The 23,514-nt window shown below is 44.0% G+C and overlaps 1 protein-coding gene across 2 annotated transcripts in view; it reads right to left on the reverse strand.

The window, feature by feature from the left end:
• Positions 1-1,701: 1,701 nt before the first annotated feature.
• The window catches only part of LOC148049116 (solute carrier family 2, facilitated glucose transporter member 5-like), a 29,425-nt gene continuing 7,612 nt past the window's right edge, over positions 1,702-23,514 (reverse strand). Inside the window, exons 4-11 of one of the 2 annotated variants that reach the window (XM_087703842.1) lie at positions 20,971-21,123; positions 17,848-17,973; positions 14,127-14,314; positions 10,589-10,699; positions 8,212-8,313; positions 5,439-5,514; positions 5,195-5,322; positions 1,702-2,004 (exon numbers count right to left, since the gene is read on the reverse strand). In XM_087703842.1, the coding sequence (XP_087559968.1) occupies positions 1,879-2,004; positions 5,195-5,322; positions 5,439-5,514; positions 8,212-8,313; positions 10,589-10,699; positions 14,127-14,314; positions 17,848-17,973; positions 20,971-21,123 (1,010 nt within the window). In that variant the 3' untranslated portion in view covers positions 1,702-1,878. Of the gene's footprint in view, positions 2,054-5,194; positions 5,323-5,438; positions 5,515-8,211; positions 8,314-10,588; positions 10,700-14,126; positions 14,315-17,847; positions 17,974-20,970; positions 21,124-23,514 lie in introns of both variants that reach the window. The other variant, XM_087703841.1, reaches the window with a different exon arrangement.

Consider the following 23,514-nt stretch of genomic DNA (forward strand, 5'->3'; position numbering starts at 1 on the left):
TTTTGGAATCTCTTCTGTAGGTGTGGCCTGCTTTCCGGGTCCACTGGTGGAACCTCTTCTAACCGGTCCGGTAGATTTGACGAACCGGTTCTACCGAATAGGTGCGGACTGGTAGGAACCCACCTCTGCTGTACTTTTGGTTTTTCTTGCCTAAGTATAAAACCTTTACTTTTATTTACATTGAATTTCAGTCTGTTAGACAGGATCCAATATTTGAAAAAAGAAGAGAAAAAGAAACAGGTGCATAAGTATGACAGATATTTGCTCATTCATGGACATAATCCTTCTTCAAGTAAAATAAAGTGCGTAATGAAGCTTTTAAAAATATGATCAATTTGTCTGGAATCAGAGCATTCACTTACTTATTAAATTGATGTGCCCTGGAATAAATTGCGACTCTATTAAGTGAATCATATCAAAATTAAGGATTCTGGTTTCAAACAGATTTGATTTGCATTACATTTTCAATCATTCTACTTTTCCATGGTGTCCGTTTATTAGAACACCGTTGCATTAATCTTCTGTGTAATTAATTTTCTACTTCATTTACGAGTTAAAATTAGGATATATATTTTTTAAAAACTTTGTACTATAGAGTTTACATGAAAAGGGAGCTGAAAGTATCTAATTATAGAGGTGCTATCTATATCTCTAAATCTCTCCTGTAAGTTATGATGAAAGTGGTACTACATGTCTTGTTCCTAAGAGTTATACCAATGGGAGGCATAGCTGAATTATAGTGTATATTGACGAATATCTACATTATTATGGTATTAGAGAGTAATATGTAGAACAAAACAGGCAGTTGTGGGGAGGGCAAAGTTAATTAAGTCATCAGCCTAAAGTCATTATATTACCAGGAATAGTCTAAATCCAACCACTCTTGAATTCTGTTGACCCTTATCTCGCACCAATTTAGTATCAAACAGTGGACTAGATTCTTATGTATAGTCTTGAACAATACATCTTAATAATAAATAATAAATGTATGGTCCTTAATCTTTGCATTGTATCAGCAAAACAAACAAAGAATTGAAGATAAACAGCAAGAAAAAATCACAAAGTACCGGGACTTGCAAATTGAAGTTGAGCGACTGTGGAAAAAGAAATCGTGTGTTGTCCTGATTATAATTGGAGCCCTTGGAGCAATACCTAAAGGGCTACCTCGCTATTTGGAAATTTTAAATTTATCAGACTTGAACATTCTGATTCTACAAAAAAATCTTGGAACAGCTTATATCCTCCGACGTTACCTTAACAGTTCCTGGGTCCTTGGTTAAGACTCGAGCTGTTGAGCCAGCCCCAAAGGCTGTGAATCTCACCAAAGATTAAGCACAGAATGATGATGATAAAAATAACAACAACAACAACAACAACAACAACAACAACAAACCAGCAGTGGTAATTCCAGTGGTAATTGGCACATTGGGTGCTATTCCAAAAGCACTGGAATTACATTTAAAACAGTTAAAAATTGACAAAATCACCATCAGTCAAATGCAAAAAGCCGCAATGCTTGGATCTGCACGCATATTACAAAAATATGTTACGATGTCCTAGGCCCCTGGGTGGGGCCCGACTACTAACCAATGCCAAATCCGGCGAAACAACTGGCCGCTGTGATACAATTGTATAATAGTAATAATAAATCCATTGAAACGTATAACTTTATTAAAACAGGAAAACACATTTTAGCAAATATACATCAAAATAAGACAGAGATGGTGTCTTATTTAATCAGGAGGAAATACTATATTTATTTATGTCAACATTTGAAGAAGATTGAGGATAAAGTGGGATTCTCTTTTTAGGAAGGAAGGGAGGAAAAAGAGAGAGAAGGAGGGAGAGAGGGAAGAATTCAGACATGTCTTCTGAGGTTCATTCTTCTCCTTGACTCTCTAGAATGGAACCTCTTGGTTGTCTTGAATGACATGGATTTCTTGATATCCGGAAAAGATTGCCCCATGGTTTCCGGAACCATTTTGTAGATGTATACAAGGGTTCCTATACAGAAGGGCCAGAAGAAGGCACAGCTGTAGATGTCAAGTGCCTTCTGAAAATGGAAAAGAATTCATGGGAAATTCAGAGAAGGAAAGAGAGAGAAATACACCTTTCACCCCATAAATAGCATTCTGGCATCTTTATTATCCTTCCATATTAGCCTCTAGTTGCTGAGATTCTTATGCTGGCCAAATGTCCAAGAAATACAGGAGGAAGCTACTCCTAATGGGACCAACAGTTCCCATCTGTATCTTCTCTGCATTGCCGTTCACAATTCCAGACAGAGAGAAAGCTAAAAGTAGACTTCCACTTAGAAACCGTTCAACGTTAGAACAGCACTGCAAAAGGTGACTTACAACCAGTCCTCGCTGTTGCAACCATCCCCACGATTACAGGATCAAAAATTTGGTCGCTGGGATTCCGGCATGTATTTGGTGTAATGGTGGCAGCATCTTGGGGTCACATGATTGCCAATTTCCCATTTTCCCATCCAGCTTCCAGCAAGCAAAGTCAACGGGGCGGGGGGGGGGGGGAGCCGGATTTGCTTAAAGACTGTGTGATTCATTTCACAACTGCACGGATGAGTTTAACAGCCATGGCCAAAAAGGTTGTAAAATTGGATACGACTCCCTTAACAACCCCGTTGTTTAATAAAAGAAATACAATGTATTCAATTATGGTCATGTGCTTGTGTTCTCTGTGGAAAACCATCTCTCTTCCCCTGCGCAATGTCAAATATGGTCCTTATTTATTGCTTTCACGTTTTCTGGTGCATTTCAGTTGGATGCCTATCATCCTCCTAGATTCACCTCTGATGAGATGAGTTGCATGCAGAATGAATGAATGAATGAACGAACGAGTAAATAAGTAAATAAATAGGTAAGTAAGTACCATATTTTTCAGAGTATAAGACGCACCTTTTTCCCCTCAAAAAAGAGGCTGAAAATCTGGGTGCATCTTATACATTGAATATAGCATTTTTTGCATCCCAAAACTCTGCCCCCTTCACCAAAATGGCCGTGCATACCCTTATGAGGCTTTCAGAGAGCTGCTGGGGGATGGGGATGGCAGAAATAAGCAAAAAACAGGCTTTTGTGCCCCCCAGCCCCTAGCAGCACTCTATAAACTTCCATAAGGCTATGCATGCAATTTTTTTTGACAAAAAATGGGCCCATTTTTGTGAAAAAACAGGCTGTTTGGGGGAGGTTTGCAAAGTGCAAAAACTTTTTTTTTCTCTTTCGGAAAGTTCTTTAACTGATTGATGAGAATTAGATTGATCAAGTGCTGTGCCAGCAGAAACAAAGCGTTAGGTGCTGCAGATTGTCAGCGATTTCCTTCTCCAGCCCATGGATAAATACACCTGGAAACATCTACCCGCCTACCTACTCTTTCTCTCTCTCTCTTCCCCTACCTACCTATTGCATTTCTCTCTCTCTCTCTCTCTCTCTCTCTCCATCTGCCCATCTCTCTCTCTCTCTCTCTCTCTCTCTCTCTCTCTCTCTCTCTCTCTCTCTCTCTCTCCATCTATCCATCCATCATCTACCTACCTACCTACCTACCTATTCTCTCTCTCCCCCTACCCATCTACTGTATTTCTCTCTCTCTATTTCTCTCTCTCTATCCCTCTACCTATCAACCTACCTACTATCTCTCTATCCCTCTACCTACCTAAACTCTCTCTCTCTCCCTACCTATTGTATTTCTCTCTCTCTCTCTCTCTCCCTCTCCCTTTATCTACCTAGCTACTTACCTACCTACCTACCTACCTACCTACCTACCTACCTATCTACCTATCTACCTACCTAACTACTCTCTCTGTCTCTCTTCCTACCTACCTACTGTATTTCTCTCTCTTTCTTTCCCTCTCTATCCCTCTAACTACCTTCCTACTTTTTTAAAATTTGCCTCTTCAAAACCTTGGTGCGTTTTATACTCCGGTGCGTCTTATACTCCGAAAAATATGGGTAAGTAAATAGTAAATAAATATGCAGCTTCAATGATAGGCTAGAAATAACGTTTGACTTTCAGCCATACAATTTGGGATGAACATCCTTTGAATGGTATGGGAGTAGGAATGGATTCCCAGAGACAAAAACTGCAGGTTACAGTAACCAGGAGCACTACTCAGGTGATCCTGAGGACATGCTGTAGATAAGCCTCCAAGTGCTTCAATGACCATCTAAAAGGATGGAAATGACCAGCTATCAGCAAGGAGTATAAATCCTTCCATTCCCCACCATCCAGTCGGAGCTGAAGAAGTCCAGTTGCCTCCAGAAAAAGCACCTTTAGGACAACCATGACTTCAGTGGCTGAGAATCTCCACAGACCTTCAGCTATACAATTTGGGATGAACACCCTTTGAATGGTATAGGAGTAGGAATGGATTTCCAAGGGGAAAAATTGCAGACTACAGGAACCATTGGTATTATACACAGTTGACCCTGAGGACACAGATAAACCACCAAGTGCTTCAATTACCCTCTAAAAGGATGCAAATGACCAGCTGTCTGCAAGGAATATAAATCCTTCCATTTCCCCACTGTCCTGTCAGAGCTGAAGAAGCTTCTTGGAGCAGAAGCGAAACCTCTTCAAAAGGGGGGGGGGGGAAACAAGAAAGTCCAGTTGCCTCCTGAAAAAAAGCATCTTTGACAGGGGTGGGTTTCTCGCCCCATTCCAACCGGTTCGGTTGGAACAAGGCCGGCGGTGTTCTCGCGCACGCATGCGGCGCGCCCGTGCACGGCACACACATGTGTACTAGCGTCTGTGCGATGCTCCAGCTGCTCCTGGAGGATCGCGCAGGCGCTGTATGCGTCCTGCGCATGCGTGGAAGCGCAGAATTCATCAAAACCGGGTAAGGAGCGGGCGCGCGCGGGCGCGGGGGGGGGGCCTTCGCCGTTCCCAGAAGTTACTTACTTCCGGGTTCGGCGACCAACTGGTTCGCAGGGACCGCCGCGAACCGGTTGAAACCCACCCCTGATCTTTGAGGCAACCATGACCTGGATGTCTGGGAATCTCCGTAGACTTTAAGCCAATTCCCTTTTTCCCAGCAAGTTGCTCTTCAAACTGACTCGCTATTCTTACACAGAGAGCAAACCTCTCTCCCTTCTAGCTCTTGATGATGTTACCTAGGAAGGTCATGAAACAACCAAGCTCAGAGAACACCGAAGGACACACACACACCCCACTCGCTTACCTCTAGGTAGAAGAATGATATTCCCGTGAGGAAACTTATGCTCCAAAACACAGCCCCCAAAATCACAAAGGCCGAAGCTCTTGACGACTGCGAGAACAGCTCCAGTGTAATGATATGTGGAAGGGGTGCTTGGTAGACAGAAAGAAGGCAAGAAACGAAGCATCACTTTTCAGGGGCAAGATCCTTTCTCCTGGTTGGGAGCTGGATCGTCACCCAGAGGGGCTTCCGGCATTGCATTACTTACCAGGTCCCATGTCATGTGCACAAATGAACAGGACGAGTATAAAGGAGGTGAAATAGGACAAATCTTTAAAAATTTTCTGTTGGAGGAAAGTGAGAGGCATTTCAATGACGGGCTGGAGGAATCGGCTTTCTTTATCTAGGCCAGGGGAGGTAACAAACCTGGCAGAAACGTAACAGAGTAATGGAGGTGGAAAGGATTTTACAGGTCTTCTAATCCAGTGTTTTTCAACCACTGTTCCGCGGCACACTAGTGTGCCGTGACATAGTGTAAGGTGTGCCGTGGGAAAAACACCCGCTGGGTGTTTTTGCCTCGGGACATCTCTGTGTGTGTCCCGAAAGTTGCTTTCGGGATACAGGGATGCCTCTATTAAGTCCCTGCGGCCCCGCGTTTACTTTAAAAACGCGGGGACCGCCAGGAGGTAGCGCACGCAGGGACGTCACTGACGTCCCATGCGTGCGCCCATAGCAACAATCGCGGAGGATTCAAGAGAATGACTTTATATATAGTCAATATAGGCACAGAGTTAAATTTTTTTAACATTTTCTATCCTCGTGATTTTTTTCATGAAAAAAAGTGTGCCTTTGCACAAAAAAGGTTGAAAAACACTGTTCTAATATAAACCCCAAGTTCAACCAGGAAACTTTATACCAGTGATGGGTAGCCTTTTTCTCCGCGCGGGCTGAAATTGTGTGTGTGTGCACACGACAGCACACACACAAGTGCCCCACACCCATAATGCAATGCACCACGCCCCCTGTGCATGTGCACATGACCTCCCATGCTCCCCTTTCCCCACATGCATGTGTGTGACCCCCCCTCCCCCTCTGCATTCCCCGCACCCTGTTTTGGCCCCAGGAGGCTTCAGAGAGGCCTCCTAAGCCCAAAAGGGGCCACGGGGGGGGGGGAGGAATACAGTGTTTTCTCCCTGTGGCCCGTTTTGGGCCTAGCAGGCCTCCCTGAAGCCTCCTGGGATCAAAACTGGGCCCCCACGCACTCCCTCACAGCCCCGCACACGTGTACGTGACCCCCCCACACACATGTGTTCTTGTCTCCCGCATGTGCGGCAGAGACCCAAAAATCAGCTGGCAGGTAGGAGGTGTGTGTGCATGCCCGCAGAGGGCACCAATCATGCCATAGGTTCGCCATCACAGCCCTATACTATTCCAGACTAGTGGCAGCCGCGTGTCTTTTTAAAAGCCTCCAGTGATGGAACACCCTCAATTTTTGGAGCCAAGCTATTCCATTGGTTAATTGTTTTGACTGTCAGGAAATTTCTCCTTAGTTCTCCGCTGGTCCTCTCCTTGATTAGTTTCTACCCATTGCTTCTCGCCGTGCCTTCTGCTGCTTTGGAAAATAGGTTGATTCCCAGTGGTGGGATTCAAATAATTTAGCAATTAAATTGGTTCTCTGCCCTAATGACCAGCTGGGTAGGCGGGGCTTGGTGGTCATGTGACTGGGTGGGCAAGGCCAACTCAATGTCACTCAGGTCGACGGGCGCTTTGCCTTAGTTGTTACAATGTGATAAGGGTTAACTGGTGGGGCAGTTTCTGTAAGCAGGGCAAATAAAGATTAGGCTAGAAACAACACCAGAATGTTTCCTTCCTGCCTTCCTTACAGGATTAGCCCTGAAAAGTGGAAAAAAACAAAAGGACTTTTCTTCCAACAACCAGTTCTCTGAGCTGCTTAGAAAGTTAACAACCGTTCTCCCGAATAGATGCGAACTGGCTGAATCCCACCACTGGTTGATCCCCTCTTTTTCGTCCCTCAAATGTTGGAACCTTGCTATCATGTCAACCTTACTCCTTCTTTTCTCTAGACTAGACAAACCCAATTCCGGCAACCATTCATATGTTTTAGCCTCTAGCCCTTTAATCATTTTTGTTACTCTTCTCTGCCCTCTTTCCAGAGTCTCATCATCTTTTTTTTTTTATAATTGTGGGGTATATTGTGGACGCCATATTTCAAGTAATCTACCTCAGTCTTGGCTGCTTGAAGGGGTGTGGAATTGTTCAGGGTGAGAATTCAGCTTAAAGCTGCCAGGATTGAGATACACTGGCCCAGGTGATAGTTTTAAAACCAGAGATGTTGGGTGTAGGACTTTAAGGTATTATGATTGTACATGTATACTGCTATTTTTTCTTTTTTATGTATATTGAAATGGAATTATAAATACCATCAACACAAAAGGGAGTTTGCTCAGAAGCTGAAATACACCAAGTGAATTAGAGGAAGAGTGGGAAGCAGAGGAGAGAAGAAAGATAGGAAGAAAGGGACAGGAGAGAGGGTTGGGGGGGGGAAGATGAGGTGTACAAGGAGGAGTGGTAAGGGGAGAGAGGAGAAGGAGAAAGGAAGGGGAAGTAGAGTAGAAAATGATGGAGGGAAGAAAGAATGTAGAAAGGGGGAGGAGAGAGGGGGAAGAAAGTGTCGTATAAGGTATAAATATGGTGTATGGAGAGCAGAAGAGCCAATAACTGTTTTTTTTTCTCTTTTTTCTTTGGTAGTTGATGGTAAGATGAATTGATGTAATTACTTATTAATACAACATGATATTGACTATGTAATTGTATACATGTAATTATATGCTATGAAAATGGAAAATAAACAAATTTTCTATCGAAAATAGCTTTGCTGCTAAGGAATTAGTCAGATGTTGGACCCAGATGCGAATGGACATGGAACTCCATTGCATAGATTGTGGGGGGAAAGCAAACAAATCCCTGGAATATTCTTAGTTCCTTACTTCTCCCCATGCTTGATGTTCCAAATTACAAACCTGAAGTCGAAGGGACACTAATAACAAAACGAAGGTGATGATGCAAACTGAAAAAGTCCAAAGATAAAGGGCACGCCGTCCCACAGAATCAACCAGGTACATCTAGAGAATACGAAGAGAAGGTGTGAGAAAAAGCCTTTAATCATAGGTCAATGAGGTGAAAGACAAAATATCCTAATTTTGTGCTGTTCAGCTCATGTATTTAATGCAGTATTGCAAGCTACCATATTTTTCAGATATAAGACGCACCTTTTCTCCCCCTAAAAGAGGGTGAAAATTGGGGTGTGTCTTATACACCATATGTAGCCCCGCCCACATGCTGGCCCCACCCTTTGGCTTCTGCCTCCCAGCAATTTTCCTCCTTGCAGCAAACGGGGAAAATGGGGCTTGAGGAGGCAGCAATAGGCTATGACAATCCCTGCAGCCTGAAACAGCTGATCATTGGGAGGCCCCTGCTAAAACTGAAATTGAAAGTCAAACATGCTGTTTGTTATTTGCTGCAAGGAGGCAAATAGCTAGGAAGCAGAGGCAGATTTTTTTCTTGCGCTAATCAGGCTAAACTGAAACAGGTTGTTTGCTGTTTGCTGCAAACAGCTATAAATGCCTATAGAATGTTCAAATTATTAGACTTATTTTTTTAAAGACTGCTTTATTAGTGTTCTAGACAGCCTAACAAAATGAAGAAGCTTTTTATAATAAATGCTCGATCTGAAGAGGCCCCAGTGCTATTGTATCTTCTTTTAAACAGCAGAGAATAACATATACTTCAATAAAGCCACATCAATTTTAACAGCATCTGTACAAGTATAGTCTGAAATGTAAAACCACAGTTTATATCATCTGTTTGCTGCAAGGAGGCAAATTGCTATGAGGGAGAGGCAGATTCCTCCCCCCCTCCTGTTTTCCTCCCCAAAAGCTATGTGCATCTTATACTCCAGAGTTTCTTATACTCTGAAAATACGGTAATTCTGATGATTTCCAGGAGTTTGACCCCCACCTGCTCAAGGTTGATTCAGACTTCCATCCTTCTGAGGTCGGTAAAATGAGAACCCAGATTGTTGGGGGCAATATGCTGATTCTGTGAACCACTTAGAGAAGGCTGCAAAAGCACTATGAAGTAGTATATAAGTCTAAGTGATATTGCTTCTCAATATCTGTTTCAACCATCAGAAATTGAACAATGACTGATCTGAATTTCAGGATGAGTTTATCCACAAGCTATGAGGAACATAATGCTGACACAAGGAAACTAGGTGAGGTGAATAATTCCAATCATGTCTGAATACCGTATTTTTCAGTTTATAAAATGCACCTGATTATAAGACACACCTAAATTTAGAAGAGGAAAAGAACAAAAAAGGGTTTGGGCCTCAATGCACCTCTTTTTCGGCCCTTTTTGCGGCCTTTTTCAGCTCTTTCCCAGCCTTTTTTCTACCCATTTTTGAGGCTTTCCTGGCCCATTTTTGAGGCTTTTTTTCAGCCTGTTTTCTAGGCATCTGCCAACCATATTTTGGCTTCCATTTTCAGACCTTTTTTGACCCATTTTGGGGGCATTTTTTCAGCCCATTTTTGATGCTTTTGTTGGCCCATTTTTTAGGCTTTTTGACCTGTTTTTGAGGTTTTTTCTTGGCCCATTTTTGAGGCTTTTTTGGCCAGTTTTTGAGGCTTTTGGGCCCATTGTTTTGAAAAAATGGGCTGAAAAAGCCTTGAAAATGTGCCAAGAAAAGCCTCAAAATGGGCTGGGGGAAAAAACCAAAAACGGGCCAGAAAAAAGCCCCAAAAATGGACTGAAAAAAGACGTGAAAATGGAGGCCAAAAATGGTTGGCAATTGGGCAGGACTTCAGCAATATTTGGTCTATAAGAGGCACAGGTATTTTCAGCCCCTTTTTAGGAGGCCAAAAAGTGTGTCTTATAGTCCAAAAAATATGATAATTAAATGCCAGGACTACAGAGAATTGTGATTCACAACAACCAGGAAGACCTAGGCTGAGAAGATTCACCCTATTATGCAGAATATATAATGAATCCCTCTAGAGCTATCCTAAGTTCTCTCCAAAGACGTATGCAGATATCACACCTTTATTATTTTTATAAATAACTCAAGGTGGTAAACATGCCTAGTACTTCTTGCTCTGCCTATATTCCTCACAAGAACAATCCTGTGAGGTGAGCTGGGTTGGGAGAGAGTAATTGATCCCAAGTCACCCAGCTAGCTTTCATGCCTAAGATAGGACTAGAGTTCACCATCGCCTGGTGATTGGCCCTAAGTCACCCAGCTGACTTTCAGGCCTAATGTGGAACTAGAACCCTCCAGATTTCTAGCTAGGTACTTTAACCACTAGAACGACCTGGTTAGAGAGGAGGTATTTTTCTTACCCCTAACAGAACAGAACAGGTCATAATAAGGATTGCTGCATTATTTAAGTACTTCAGTTGGCTGGCATCGATAGGCATCATCAAGAAAATCCGTTCTGTAGAAAAGTAGGCCTGAAAGTAGACCAGAGCAAAATAAAAAGTGAATGGATTAAAAACAAACAAACAAACAAACAAAAAACCGACTAGAGATTCAGAGCTGGGTTGAGAAATCCTTCAAAAGCTGAAATATCAGCAAACTTTCCTAAGAAATAAGGCAGTGGTGGGTTGCAGGCGGTACGCCCCGGTACAAGTGTACTGGTGCTTACCAGGAGCACTGGGTACCATTCTGGTATGGTGCTCCGGAGGGCCCACCCCCCCCCCCCGAGCTCCTTACCTGTATTAGAGCTCTTTGGCGCTTCCACACAGGCGCATAGAGCATACACTACCTGTGTGAGGCTCTGCTGAGCAGCTGGAGCATTGTGGAGGCATCGCGGAGGTAAGGACGCATGTGCGTGCTGTGCACATTCATGTGGGAGATGCCAGGCCCCATTGCATCATACTGGTTGCAACGGGATCCGGAATCCACCACTGGAATAGGGACATTGGTGAAGAAGACCAAGAATGATGGTTTACCAAAGTTTCAAGAGACACAATGACCTATTTGTGAGTGAGTTGGTTGAGAAACTGAAAAATTCTTTATTGGAGCCTGGACAGGGGTGGGTTCCTGCCAGTTCTAACCTCTTCTATAGAAGAGGTTCCACAAATCTACAGTGCTGTTTAGAACTGGTTCCAGCTCTGTCCCCCCCGTCCGTCCGCACATCATCAAGATGAAGAGCGAGAGGAGGAATTCTGGGAGTTGAAGTCCACAAGTCTTAAAGCTGTCAAGTTTGAACACCCCTGGGTTTTTTTTCTCTAAAGGGTTAGGGGTGCAAGGGTCTTGTAACTTGAGAGCTTTAAGACTTGCGGGCTTCAAATGCCAGAGTTTTTGAGCCAGCATTTTGGTTGCTAAGCAAGAGCGTTGTTAAGTGAGTTTCACCACATTTTACAAGTTGGCCACGCCCACCCAGTCACACGGCTGGCAAGCCACTCCCAACCAGTCACATGGTTGGCAAGCCACTCCCACAAAGCAGGCCACACCTACAGAAGAAGTTCTAAAAAAATTTGAAACCCACCACTGAGCCTGGAGGTGAACTCCTTTTTTTTCTTTTTACAGAAGTTTCTTTTTTAAAAAAAAATTAAAAAAAACTTTCATCAATAAAGAGTTTCATTTTTTCTCGGTCAAATATAAGAGATTATATTTCCCAGGATTCACTAGGTAGGTGGGATTTAGGGATCCATGCATGCGAAAAGCATGAGACTGGGGAAGACTTCAATTTCCTTCTCCTGAATGCTCCAGATTTGGATTCTCTCAATAAACCAGACCTCTCAGAGTTGGATTGTCCAAGCAGTCTATAGCTAATCCTTGACTTACAACAGTTCATTTAGTATCCATTCGAAGTTATAACAGCATTGAAAAAGTGACTTATGACCATTTGTCGCATCTATAACTGTTGCAGCATTTCGCATTTTATGAAAGTTGCAGTGTCCTGGGGTCAAACGTGAACAGAGTTAAAGGGAAAGACAGATTCACTTAACCAACATGTCACTAATTGAACAACTGTGGGGATTCACTTAAAAACGGTGACAAGAAAGGTCATAAAATATGGGAAAGCTCACTGAACAACTGTCCCACTTAGCAACAAAAATTTGGGGGATGGGGTCAGTTGTGGTCATAAGTCAAGGACTATGTCAACTTGTAAAGCATTCCTGGCCTGCTCTCAAGTTGCCATAGGTAGGAGGGGGGAGAACTGATGGAGCAGCTCAGCAGCCACGACCGGAAGCACATTCCACATATACTTTTCTGAAGGCTGTTTCTCAGGTTACCAGAGCCAGCTGGACGTGTTTTCTATAGCCCGTGAAAGGGCTTTGTTGGAGAATGTGATTTATGACACACCCTAGGAGGAGGGGGGAAACAGGGTCATAGTTGCATCATAAACTATCTGGGGCAGAGTTGATTTCACTCAGGTACGTGCTGACATGTTACTTCTAATCAATAACTGGATTTCTTTTGAAACTTGGCTTGAGACTCATGAGTTAATTAGGGCATCCGTCAGAACCCTGACAGATAAATCATAAGTCGCATAATTCATTCCACATAGATTCCCAATTGCTTCTGATAGGATACAGATCTCATTCAACTCACTGGACCATTATTATTTTTTTCCTGCTGAGATCTGCTTTGAGATAGATGATAGATAGATAGATAGATAGATAGATAGATAGATAGATAGATAGATAGATAGATAGATAGATAGAAGTTTATTTATATGCCGCCCTTTCCCTGGGGGGACTCAGGGCGGCTCACAATCCAAGGGGGAGGGGGAGACAAACTTTTTAACATATAAGACAATACATAATTAAAAAAAACCACAACATTCATTCCATTCGGGCGGGTTACAGTCTTAGCCCCAGGCCTGACGGGATAGCCAGATTCTGAGGGCTGTGCGGAAGGTCTGGAGGGTGGTGAGGGTACGAATCTCCACGGGGAGATCGTTCCATAGGGTCGGAGCTACCACCGAGAAGGCTCTCCTCCGCGTAGTTGCCAGTCAGCATTGACCGGCAGATGGAACTCGGAGGAGTCCTAATCAATGAGATCTAATAGGTCGCGTGGAGGTAATTGGCAGTAGGCGGTCTCTCAAGTAAATCAATCAAGTAAATCAATTGTACGTTCCTAGATTCCTGTCTCACCCGTGTGTCTTTTGTCCAAGTTCTGTCATATGACTGGAAAGTAGATGAAGAATGTGATATGATGTTGCTACAGTGGGGTTTTCCCTCAACTTCAATTATAACATGTGATTGAAGTGGGATTCTGACAAGAACCTTTCTAAATGTTGAGATGGTCAGGAGAGGGCCTTTTCAAGATGACCCATTTTCTGAGTTTGTTTATATGAAACCCAAATGGACAGCTTAGGTCAAACTGTATGTATTTTGCCTACCCGTGGGCTTTGGGATTGTACATAGAATGGAATCTGTGCTCCAGACAGAAATGTTTTGGGGTAGGAAAGTTGAAAAAGCCAGTGACATCACTGATAGTGGTGTGCCATTAGGTGTGTTGTACAAGATGATGCCCATGGAGCATTGGTTGACACAGTACAGGAAAATGGCAATTTCCCAGGAAGAAGGGAGCACATTCCAGAAAGTGGAAGGAGACAAGAGGCATCACAGTCCAGAGCTGGATAGGAGACAGAGGAAGAGAGTAAACTAGAAGTGCCTGAGAATCTCCCAAAGTGTATCCATAGGAGGGAGCAGCAAGACTTTACCCTGGCAAGATTCTGTCTACTGTATGTAAGCAAATAAAGAACTGAACTCTGGATGAATGGCTTAGCCTTATTCTCAGGTTTAGCCCGACAGGTATGGAGTCATTTCAAAGAAAGACAAAACAAAAATAGTGTTTCCTGTATATGCATTCCGTCTCAAGAAATTAATAACATTCCTTCAAACTACATAAAGCCTTGCTTACCACAGTTATGCCATTGAGCTGAGAACCAGCCGTGACGACAGCTACAGTGATGATTTGCAACCGCATACTTGGAGTCCTGATTAATTTCAGTGGGCTCATGTTTTTGTTATTACCCTCAGCGAGGTCCTCGATATTCAGCTCTTCAATTTCGTCTTCCACATCATCTCTCTCTCTCAGCATCTTCAGGACTGGGTTTGGCAGGGGGAATAAGAGAAAAAGTTTGCATTGGAAAAATGAACGAGAAAGTCATTCAGATAACTGACCCAATGGTGCTACTGGCACCAGAATTGAGACAATCCCCATGTCTTGTCCATAATTTAGATCAAATTGTGCCACAGCTACTTCATTCAGACTTAGACAGGTGAATCTTCTTCTTAACTGACTTCTTGTCAGGTATTTGCTACCACGTATATTTCTGTATATGTCTTGTATATAAACCACTGTTAAATGTCTAAGTCTCTGTGTGCTGTGTTTTGCTCCTGAGTTGTCTCCTAATAGTAGTCATGCTACTCTTCTGGGTTAATTATCTTGGATATTTACTTAACTACATGGAGAACTTAACAATGGATACCAGACATAAGGAGAAAGATACATGGAGAGAGAGAAATATGCCCTCTCCTGGCTGCCTTATATAACCACCTCTTAAAGTGGTAAAGATTTGTGCGGAGCCCCTTTAGTCTTAAACTGGCTATACCAGGGATCAGCAACCCACGGCTCTGGAGCTGCAGGTGGCTCTTTCATCCCTCTGCTGCGGCTCTCTGTCACTCAAAATATCTGTCACAACCATCAATGTGTGACACCGACCGGCATGCAATTTATTGACCTGTAGGTTTTGTGGCTCCCGGTGTTTTTTCTGTGGGAAACGGATCCAAATGGCTCTTTTGAGTGTTTAATGTTGCCAACCCCTGGGCTATACCAATGCTGATTCATCTTCATTGCATCAGTCTTATATTTCATCAGCTTTACAGTTGAATCAGCTTTATATTGGCTGATCAGCTTTAAATCATCATTATCCTGATACTTTCTCTTGATCTCTAAATGGAACTTTTCCTATGCATCACTAATATTACCATATTTCAGTCCAAGATTTCACTCCATCTGTATGAATTGCGCAAAACATTCTCTTTTATTTATTTTTTAATTTTTTTTACTATTATAATTTCAAAGAAAATGAATAATACTCATAGAAATTTAGATGGTCCCAGATAACATGTGACCTATCAGTCATTCTTTGAGATGAAAGTAGTGTCAGAGTTCCAATGGATGCCCCAATTAACTCATGAGCCTTGAGCCACATTTCAAAAGAAATCCAGTTATTCATTAGGCACAGCATCTCAGCACTGTTCCCGGTTAAGGTCAGCTCCGCCACATGTGATTTACGGTTCAACTGTGACCCTGTTTCCCCCGCCTCCCGGAGTCTGTCATTAATCACATTGTCCAATGAGGCACTTTGTGGGCTGTAAAACTCCCGCCTTTCAGGCCGGCTCCAGTAATAGGAGATCCGACCTTGAGGAAGGTATGTGTGAAATGTGCTTCTGAACATGGCTGCTGGTAGGTAGATAAAGGGATAGAGAGACAGAGAGAGAGAGAGAGAGAAATAGAGAGATAGAGAAAGAGAGAAATATAGTAGGTAGGTAGGGAGAGGATGGGTAGGTAGGTAGGTAGAGGGCTAGAGAGAGAGAAATAGGGAGAGAGAGAGAAATACAGTAGATAGGTAGGGAGAGAGAGAGTGGGTAGGTTGGTAGGTAGGGAGAGGGATAGAGAGAGAGAAATAGAGAGAGAGAAATAGAGAGAGAGAGGAATACAGTAGATAGGTAGGGAGAGAGTGAGTAGGTAGGTTGGTAGGTAGGGAGAGGGATAGAGAGAGAGAAATAGAGAGAGAGAAATACAGTAGTTAGGTAGGGAGAGAGAGAGTAGGTAGGTTGGTAGGTAGGGAGAGGGATAGAGAGAAATAAATAGAGAGAGAGAGAAATACAGTAGTTAGGTATGGAAAGAGAGAGTAGGTAGGTTGGTAGATGTTTCCAGATGTATTTATCCATGTGCTGGAGAAGGAAATCACTGACAATCTGTAGCACCTAAGACTTTGTTTCTGTTGGCCCAGCACTTGATCAATCTAATTCTTATCAATCATTTAAAGAGCTTTCCAAAAGGGGAAAAAAGAGTTTTTTTCACTCTGCAAACCTCCCCAAAACAGCTCATTTTTTGTGAAAATGGGCCAGTTTTTTTTTAAAAGGCATGACTAGCCTTTGGAGGGGGGCTTGCAGAGTGCTCCCGGGGGGGGAGGGAATGGGCAAAAAATATGGCCATTTTTCACGAAAACGAGCCCATTTTTGTCAAAGAAATTGCATGCATAGCCTTATGGAGGCTTATAGAGTGATGCTGGGGGCTGGGGGGCAAAATATGGCCCATGTTTTGCTCATTTCTGCCTTCCTCAGCCCCCAGGAATTCTCTGAAAGCCTCCATAAAGGTATGCACGGCCACTTTGGTGAAGGGGATGGGGCTTTGGGAGGCAAAATTGCTGTATTCGGTGTATAAGACGCACCCAGATTTTCAGCCTCTTTTTTGAGGGAAAAAGGTGTGGCTTATACTCTGAAAAATACGGTACTTTTTTTTTTTCTTTCAGAAAACTTCTAAACTTCTCTTCCCACAGTCATCATGAACATTAACTGAACTGCAAAGGAACTTTTTTTCCTAGGCCCGACTGGTCACAAAGTCAAACCTGACTCTATTTGTGACGACCCGGAGCAATGCACAGAGGCAACACAGCCAGCTGATATTTCAAACTCCCCTTTATTGCTCCAACATTTCCCCAAATGCTGCTATGTTTTTGGCAAGTCCCAGAGCAAAGCGCTTGCACATAGCTCCAGCAGCCTCTGGCTGTGAGTAGTGCAGCAAAACACTCTTAGCACAACGGCTTCACGGCAAGAAGTTCAGTGAACTCCAGACATCGGCAACGGCACACAAAACTCCACATATTCAGCACTTGTTCCTGACAAGCTCCTCTCTCCACAATGTCTCTTTCAATCTCAGTCGCTAGGTGTGCCTTTGTGAAGAAGGGCAGGGCGCTCTCCCCCCAAGTTGTCGGGTGACCTGTGCTGCTCCTACCTCCTCTCCACTGTCCATGCTCGGGGATCAGGAGGGAGCAGTCCTTGTTTGTGACCTGAGCTCTTGTCACTCCTCATCTCCACTGCCTGCCATCTCTTCTCCCCTCTCTCCATTGTCGTGCCCCAATGCTTCCCTGCTGGAAAGCTGCCCCAGGCCCAAGGTATCTGGGGTTGCCTCATCCTGCTCCTTCCCAGGTTCCTCCAGAGCCAACGAGGCTGCCTCCTTGATCTCCATTGGCCCCAGCTCCAACTCCCCCAGCTTCCTCTGCAGACTCCGGTTCCAACGGGGCCATGACGCCATTAGAAAGTTTGAATTGGAATCTGATTTCCTAAAACTTAAAGACGATTACTGTATTCCATGGCCTACATTATGGAACTCAAAGGTGGGCAGCCACCTTCGGGATCTGACCCGTTCAGTGTATATTGGAATGACTGCTATATAAAACATTGATATTAATTTTGCATGCCTTGACTTATCTTCATGATATCATAGGAACTGCAAAGCATCTACCTGAGACCTCGTGAGAGAAGCAAAAAAGAATGAATTTTTCACTACCTTTCTCACTAATATTTATGCCCCACTATGTACGATGTTCATCTTAAGAGATCTATTTTACCTTTTCTTGCTTGACGCTCATTTTTCTTATGAATCATTAAGTACCTTGGAGTTTCAGGTATGCAGGGTATTAGAAACATTTGAATCAAGGGTAGAATTCCTGCCACACCCATCGCTGTAGTCCATCCTGCACCAGAACATTAAACAGTGACATAGAAGCAGCAAAGAAATCATAGCAACCACCTGACTGCTACACGCAAAGATGGAACTTCTCCAGATCAAAGCTCAGGGCTTATGTGGATTCTAAATTCACTGCTGGCTCATCTTCAGAAATATCTAGGCTCCCCCACTTCATTTTGCTTCTTCCTTCTTAGAAGCTAAGCCCAGTTGAACCGGGAGGAGGGATCACACCTGCCCATATTTGACTCTTGGGTTGGTTAGTTGGTTGGTTGGTTGGTTGGTTGGTTGGTTGGTTGGTTGGTTGGTTGGTTGGTTAGTTGGTTGGTTAGTTAGTTAGTTAGTTGTCCCTGATTATAGGAGCAATGGGTGGAAACTAATCAAGGAGAGAAGCAACGTAAAACTAAGGAGAAATTTCCTGGATGTTAAAGTAATTAATCAGTGGAACAACTTGCCTCCAGAAGTTGTGAATGCTCCAACACTGGAAGTTTTCAAGAAGATGTTGGAGAATCATTTGTCTGAAATGGTATAGTATGTTGCCTACTATTTTATTATATGTTTTTATCTTAATGTCTGTATTCCCCCTTCCCGGTTTTGTGTGAGCCGCCCTGAGTCCCCTCAGGGAAAAGGGCGGCCTACAAATACTAATAAAACTAAAACTAAAACTAAACTATAGGGTTTCCTGCCTAGGCAGGGGATTGGACACTAGAAGACCTCCAAGGTCTCTTCCAACTCTATTCTACTCCATTCCATTCCATAGAATTAACTGCTATTTTATGTTCGTTCTGGTGATAGCTTTTCTTTCTGTTGATTGTACTGATGAGTCATTTGCCATAGAGCCATTTGCCGTAAAAATGCTAGCTTATGGCATGAACTCAGAAGGAAGGGAAGGAGATGCATATTTGCAGGGGCTGCATAACAAAAATAACAGAATGGTTCGAGGTTCATTTTATTTATATGCCGCCCTATTCCCGGGGAGACTCAGGGCGGCGCACAAACCCAAGGAGGGGAAGGGAAACACAAAAACTACAGCAAAAAGTACAGGGCATTTAAAAACAACCAACAGCCACACGATTCGAGAGGGGAAGGGAACTCATCGACCCCAGGCCTGCCGACACAGCCAGGTTTTAACGGCTTTTCGGAAGGCCTGGAGAGAGGTGAGGGTCCGAATCTCTGCGGGGAGCTCGTTCCAAAGGGCCGGAGCCGCCACATGGACAGGTATGGGACCCCTTTCAGTTCCTGCAACTGTTCATCGTATGTTTTATCCTCCAGTCCCCTAATCATCCCAGTAGCTCTTTTGTGCACTTGTAGGTCATCTAGTCCAACCTCCTGCCCAAGTAGGAGACCCTACACCATTTCTGACAAATGGCAGTCCAATCTTTTCTTTAAAACCTCCAGTGATGAAGCTCCCACAACCTTTGAAGGCAAGTGTTCCAGCGATTAATTGTCCGCAATTATTATCTCCTCAAATATCGGAAGACTGCTATCATGTCTCCCCTGGTCCTTCTCGTCACTTGGCTAGCCATGCCCAGTTCCTGCAACCGTTCTTCAGATGTTTTATCCTCCAGTCCCCTAATCATCCTGGTTGCTCTTCTCTACACTCTTTCTAGAGTCTCCACATCTTTTTTATAGTGTGGTGACCGAAACTGGATGTGGTATTCTAGGTGTGGTCTTACTTAGGTCTTATAAAGTGATATTAGTATCTCACTTGATCTTGATTGTATCCCTCTGTTAATGCAATTTAGGATTGCATTGGCTTTTTTGGCTGCCCCTGCACACTGCTGGCTCATATTTAGATGGTTGTCCACTCAGACTCCAAGATCCCCTTCACAGTCACTGCCATTAAGTCTGATTTGCACCCATTCGATATTTGTACTTTTGGTTTCTCTTGCCTAAGTGAAAGACTTTACTTTTCTCTACGTTAGATAGGGCCCCAGTGTTCAAATCTGTCAAGATCCATCTGGATCTTGAGCCCACCTACCATGGTTTCTAAATTAATAAGTCTCCCATGCTTGCTAACTATGGAATCTTCTTTACCAAGTTAATGTAGGGCACTTTGTTGAGAAAAAAATTGAATTGTGGGAAATCTAAGACCATGAATGGAGTGCAAAGGACCTGCCTAAGTGGCAGCAGAAAGGAAGAATTCCAAGTTCCTCTTGGGGTCCCAGCTAAACTAAGGCCAATAAAATACCAGTAGAGAAGCATTTGTTATTTGGTTCTTGTGATTTTGTGTTGTTTTTATGTACAGGTCAGTGGTGGGATATGGGCGTATGGGTATGGGCGTATCGGTGCCTATTGGAAGCATCAGGTACCATTCTGGTACAGTGCTCCGGAGGGCCCACCCGCCCCCACCCACCCCCACCCGCCCCCACCCGCCCTTCTTACCTGTATTTGAGCCAATCGGGGCTTCCGCACATGCGCACAGAGTGTACGGCGCCTGCACGACGCTCCGCCGAGCAGCTGGAGCATCATGGAGCGTCACATGCAGTAAGTATGCAAGCCCGCGTGCTGTGCGCGTGCCTATGGTGGACGCCTGGACATACCATTTGCACTGGGATCTGGAACCCACCACTGGTACAGGTGGTCCTCGACTTACGACACTTTGTTTCGTGACCATTTGAACTTACAATGAGAAAAGTGGCTTATGACCCCTTTTCACGCTTAGGGATCATTGTAGCGTCCCCATGATCAAAATTCAGATGCCGGCCAACTGATTCCCATTTATGATGGTTGTAGTGTCCCAGGGCCATGCGTCCCACTTTTGTGACTTCTGACAAACCTAGCCAGTGGAGAAGTCAGATTCACTTACCAACTGTGTTACTAACTTAAAGACTGCGGTGATTCACTCTGTAACTGTCTTAGTAGGAGAAATTTTGGGTTGAATTGTGGTCATATGTCGAGGACTCCCTGTAATGCATTTATAGAGTTAGAGTTTACGGGTTTAATTACAGACACTGTTGATCTAGGTTCACAACAAATTGCTTATCAGTTCATTTCTTCAAATCACCTTTTATGTTTCCTATAAATTCCTTTATTGTCAATATCTGAGAGATCATGATGCCGACATTTAAACAGAACTGGTGTATGAAAACAACGCCTCCTCGGCGGTTCCTTGGGGCTATTTCACCCAAATATAAGGGAACAATGCATAAAACTAAACCTGGTTTGGAAGAGAAAGCAAAGAATAATACACAACATGCAAATTACATTGGGGCACAGAAATGTATGAACAGATGTGTAGCTGGCTGACAAAACAGTACTCAGTGAGTAGACCTTAATGGCACTACATAGACATGGAGAATAGTAAGCAGTGAGGTATCACAAGGCTCCGTCTTAGGCCCAGTACTCTTCAATATCTTCATAAATGACTTAGATCAAGTATGTCAAGCTCAAGGCCTAGGGGCCTGATCTGGCCTGTGGGGTACTTAGATCTGGCCCGTGAGGTCTCCCTGGAAACAGCGAAGGACCAGCCCATGGTCCTTCTGCCAGCAAAAATGGTTTTCACTGGGAGAGGTTTGTAGAAGGCTACGGCAGGTGAAAACGGAGCTCAGGAGTCCATTTTTGCTGACAGAATGCTCGGGACACCACAGGTGCCCCTGACATGAGTTATATCAAGCTGGCCACATTCACCTTGGATGGCCATGCCCACCCCCGGCCCCCAGAGGTCAATCACAACTTGAATGTGGCCTTCAATGAAATCGAGTTTGACACCCCTGACTTAGATGAAGGAATATAAGGGGAACTCATCAAATTTGCAGATGACACTAAGCTGGCAGGAATAACCAATGCTCCAGAAGACAAGCTCGGGATCCGAAACGTGAACAGTAGACCCCCATCCAACAAAATGAATTTTAACGTGGAGACTAGAAAAGTTTTGCATTTAGGCAGGAAAAATTAAAGGTACAAATACAAATTAGGTGAGGCCTGGCTCAAAAACTGTAATAGCAATAGCAATAGCAGTTAGACTTATATACCGCTTCATAGGGCTTTCAGCCCTCTCTAAGCGGTTTACAGAGTCAGCATATTGCTCCCACAGTCTGGTTCCTCATTTTACCCACCTCGGAAGGATGGAAGGCTGAGTCAACCCTGAGCCAGTGAGATTTGAACCGCTGAACTGCAGCTAACAGTCAGCTGAAGTGGCCTGTAGTACTGCACCCTAACCACTGCGCCACCTCGGCTCTGTGAGAGGAACCTTGGCATCCCAGTGGATGGTTTTGGTTTGGTTTGGTTTTATTAGATTTATATGCCGCCCTTCTCCCAAGGACTCAGGGCGGTGTACAACATTAAAAGAAACACATACTACAAAAGTTTAAAAAAAATTAAATAGAATATCCCAAACAAACCCAATTAGAATTGACAATAACATTTTTAAAACAAATTTGAATAAAAATTAACAATGGTCAATAATTTATTTTGTTTTGTTCAGGCCAGGCTGGCTTGCTGGAAAAGCCAACTTTTTAGAACGCATCGGAAGGACCAGAGGTCGGGGATTATGCGAAGCTCCGGGGGCAGCTCATTCTAGAGGGAAGGTGCTTCCACAGAGAAGGCTCTCCCCCTGGGGGTGGCTAGCCGACACTGTCTGGCCGACGGCACCCTGAGGAGGCCAACTCTGTGGGATCGCACTGGACGGTGGGAGGCTACCGGTGGCAGTAGGTGGTCTCGCAGGTACCCTGGGCCTAAGCCATGGAGCGCTTTAAAGGTCATAATTAGTACCTTGAATCGCACCCGGAAGACAACCGGCAACCAGTGCAGGCCGCCTATAAGGGGTGTAACATGGGAGCACCTAGGTGCCCCCATGATAACCCGCGCAGCCGCATTCTAAACCATTTATGGTCATTTAAGCATGTCTCAGCAGTGTTCAGCAGCAGCTAAAAAAGCTAATACAGTTCTGGGTTGTATAAACAGAGGCATAGAATCAAGATCGTGTGAAGTATTAGTACTGCTTTATAAAGCCTTAGTAAGGCCACCCCTGGAATACTGCAACCAATTTTGGTCACCATTCTACAAAAAAGATGTTGAGACTTGGGGGAAAAATTCAGAGAAGAGTAACTAAGTTGATCAAGGGCCAGGAGAGTAAAACATATGAAGAACGGCTGCAGGATTTGGTTGTGACTAGTCTAAAGAAAAGAAAAAGAATTAGGTGTGACATGATAGCAGTCTTCCAGCATTTGAGGATCTGCCACAGAGGACATAGCAATAGCAATAGCAATAGCAGTAGACTTATATACCGCTTCATAGGGCTTTCAGTCCTCTCTAAGCGGTTTACAGAGAGTCAGCATATTGCCCCCAACAATCTGGGTCCTCATTTTACCCACCTCGGAAGGATGGAAGGCTGAGTCAACCCTGAGCCGATGAGATTTGAACCGCTGAACTGCTGATCTAGCAGTAGCCTGCAGTGCTGCATTTAACCACTGCGCCACCTCGGGCCAACTTATTTTGCAAAGCAGCAGAGGGCAGGAGGAAGGCTGAGTCAACTTTGAGCCTGGTGAGGTTTGAACTGCCACATTGCAGGCAGCCAGCTGGCAGCAAACTTAGCCTGCAGTACTGCACT

This window comes from Thamnophis sirtalis, unplaced genomic scaffold, assembly GCF_051295495.1.
Source record: "Thamnophis sirtalis isolate CommonGarterSnake01/CBP01778 unplaced genomic scaffold, rThaSir2_p1.2 scaffold_2, whole genome shotgun sequence".
In the NCBI taxonomy this organism is placed as follows: domain Eukaryota; kingdom Metazoa; phylum Chordata; class Lepidosauria; order Squamata; family Natricidae; genus Thamnophis; species Thamnophis sirtalis.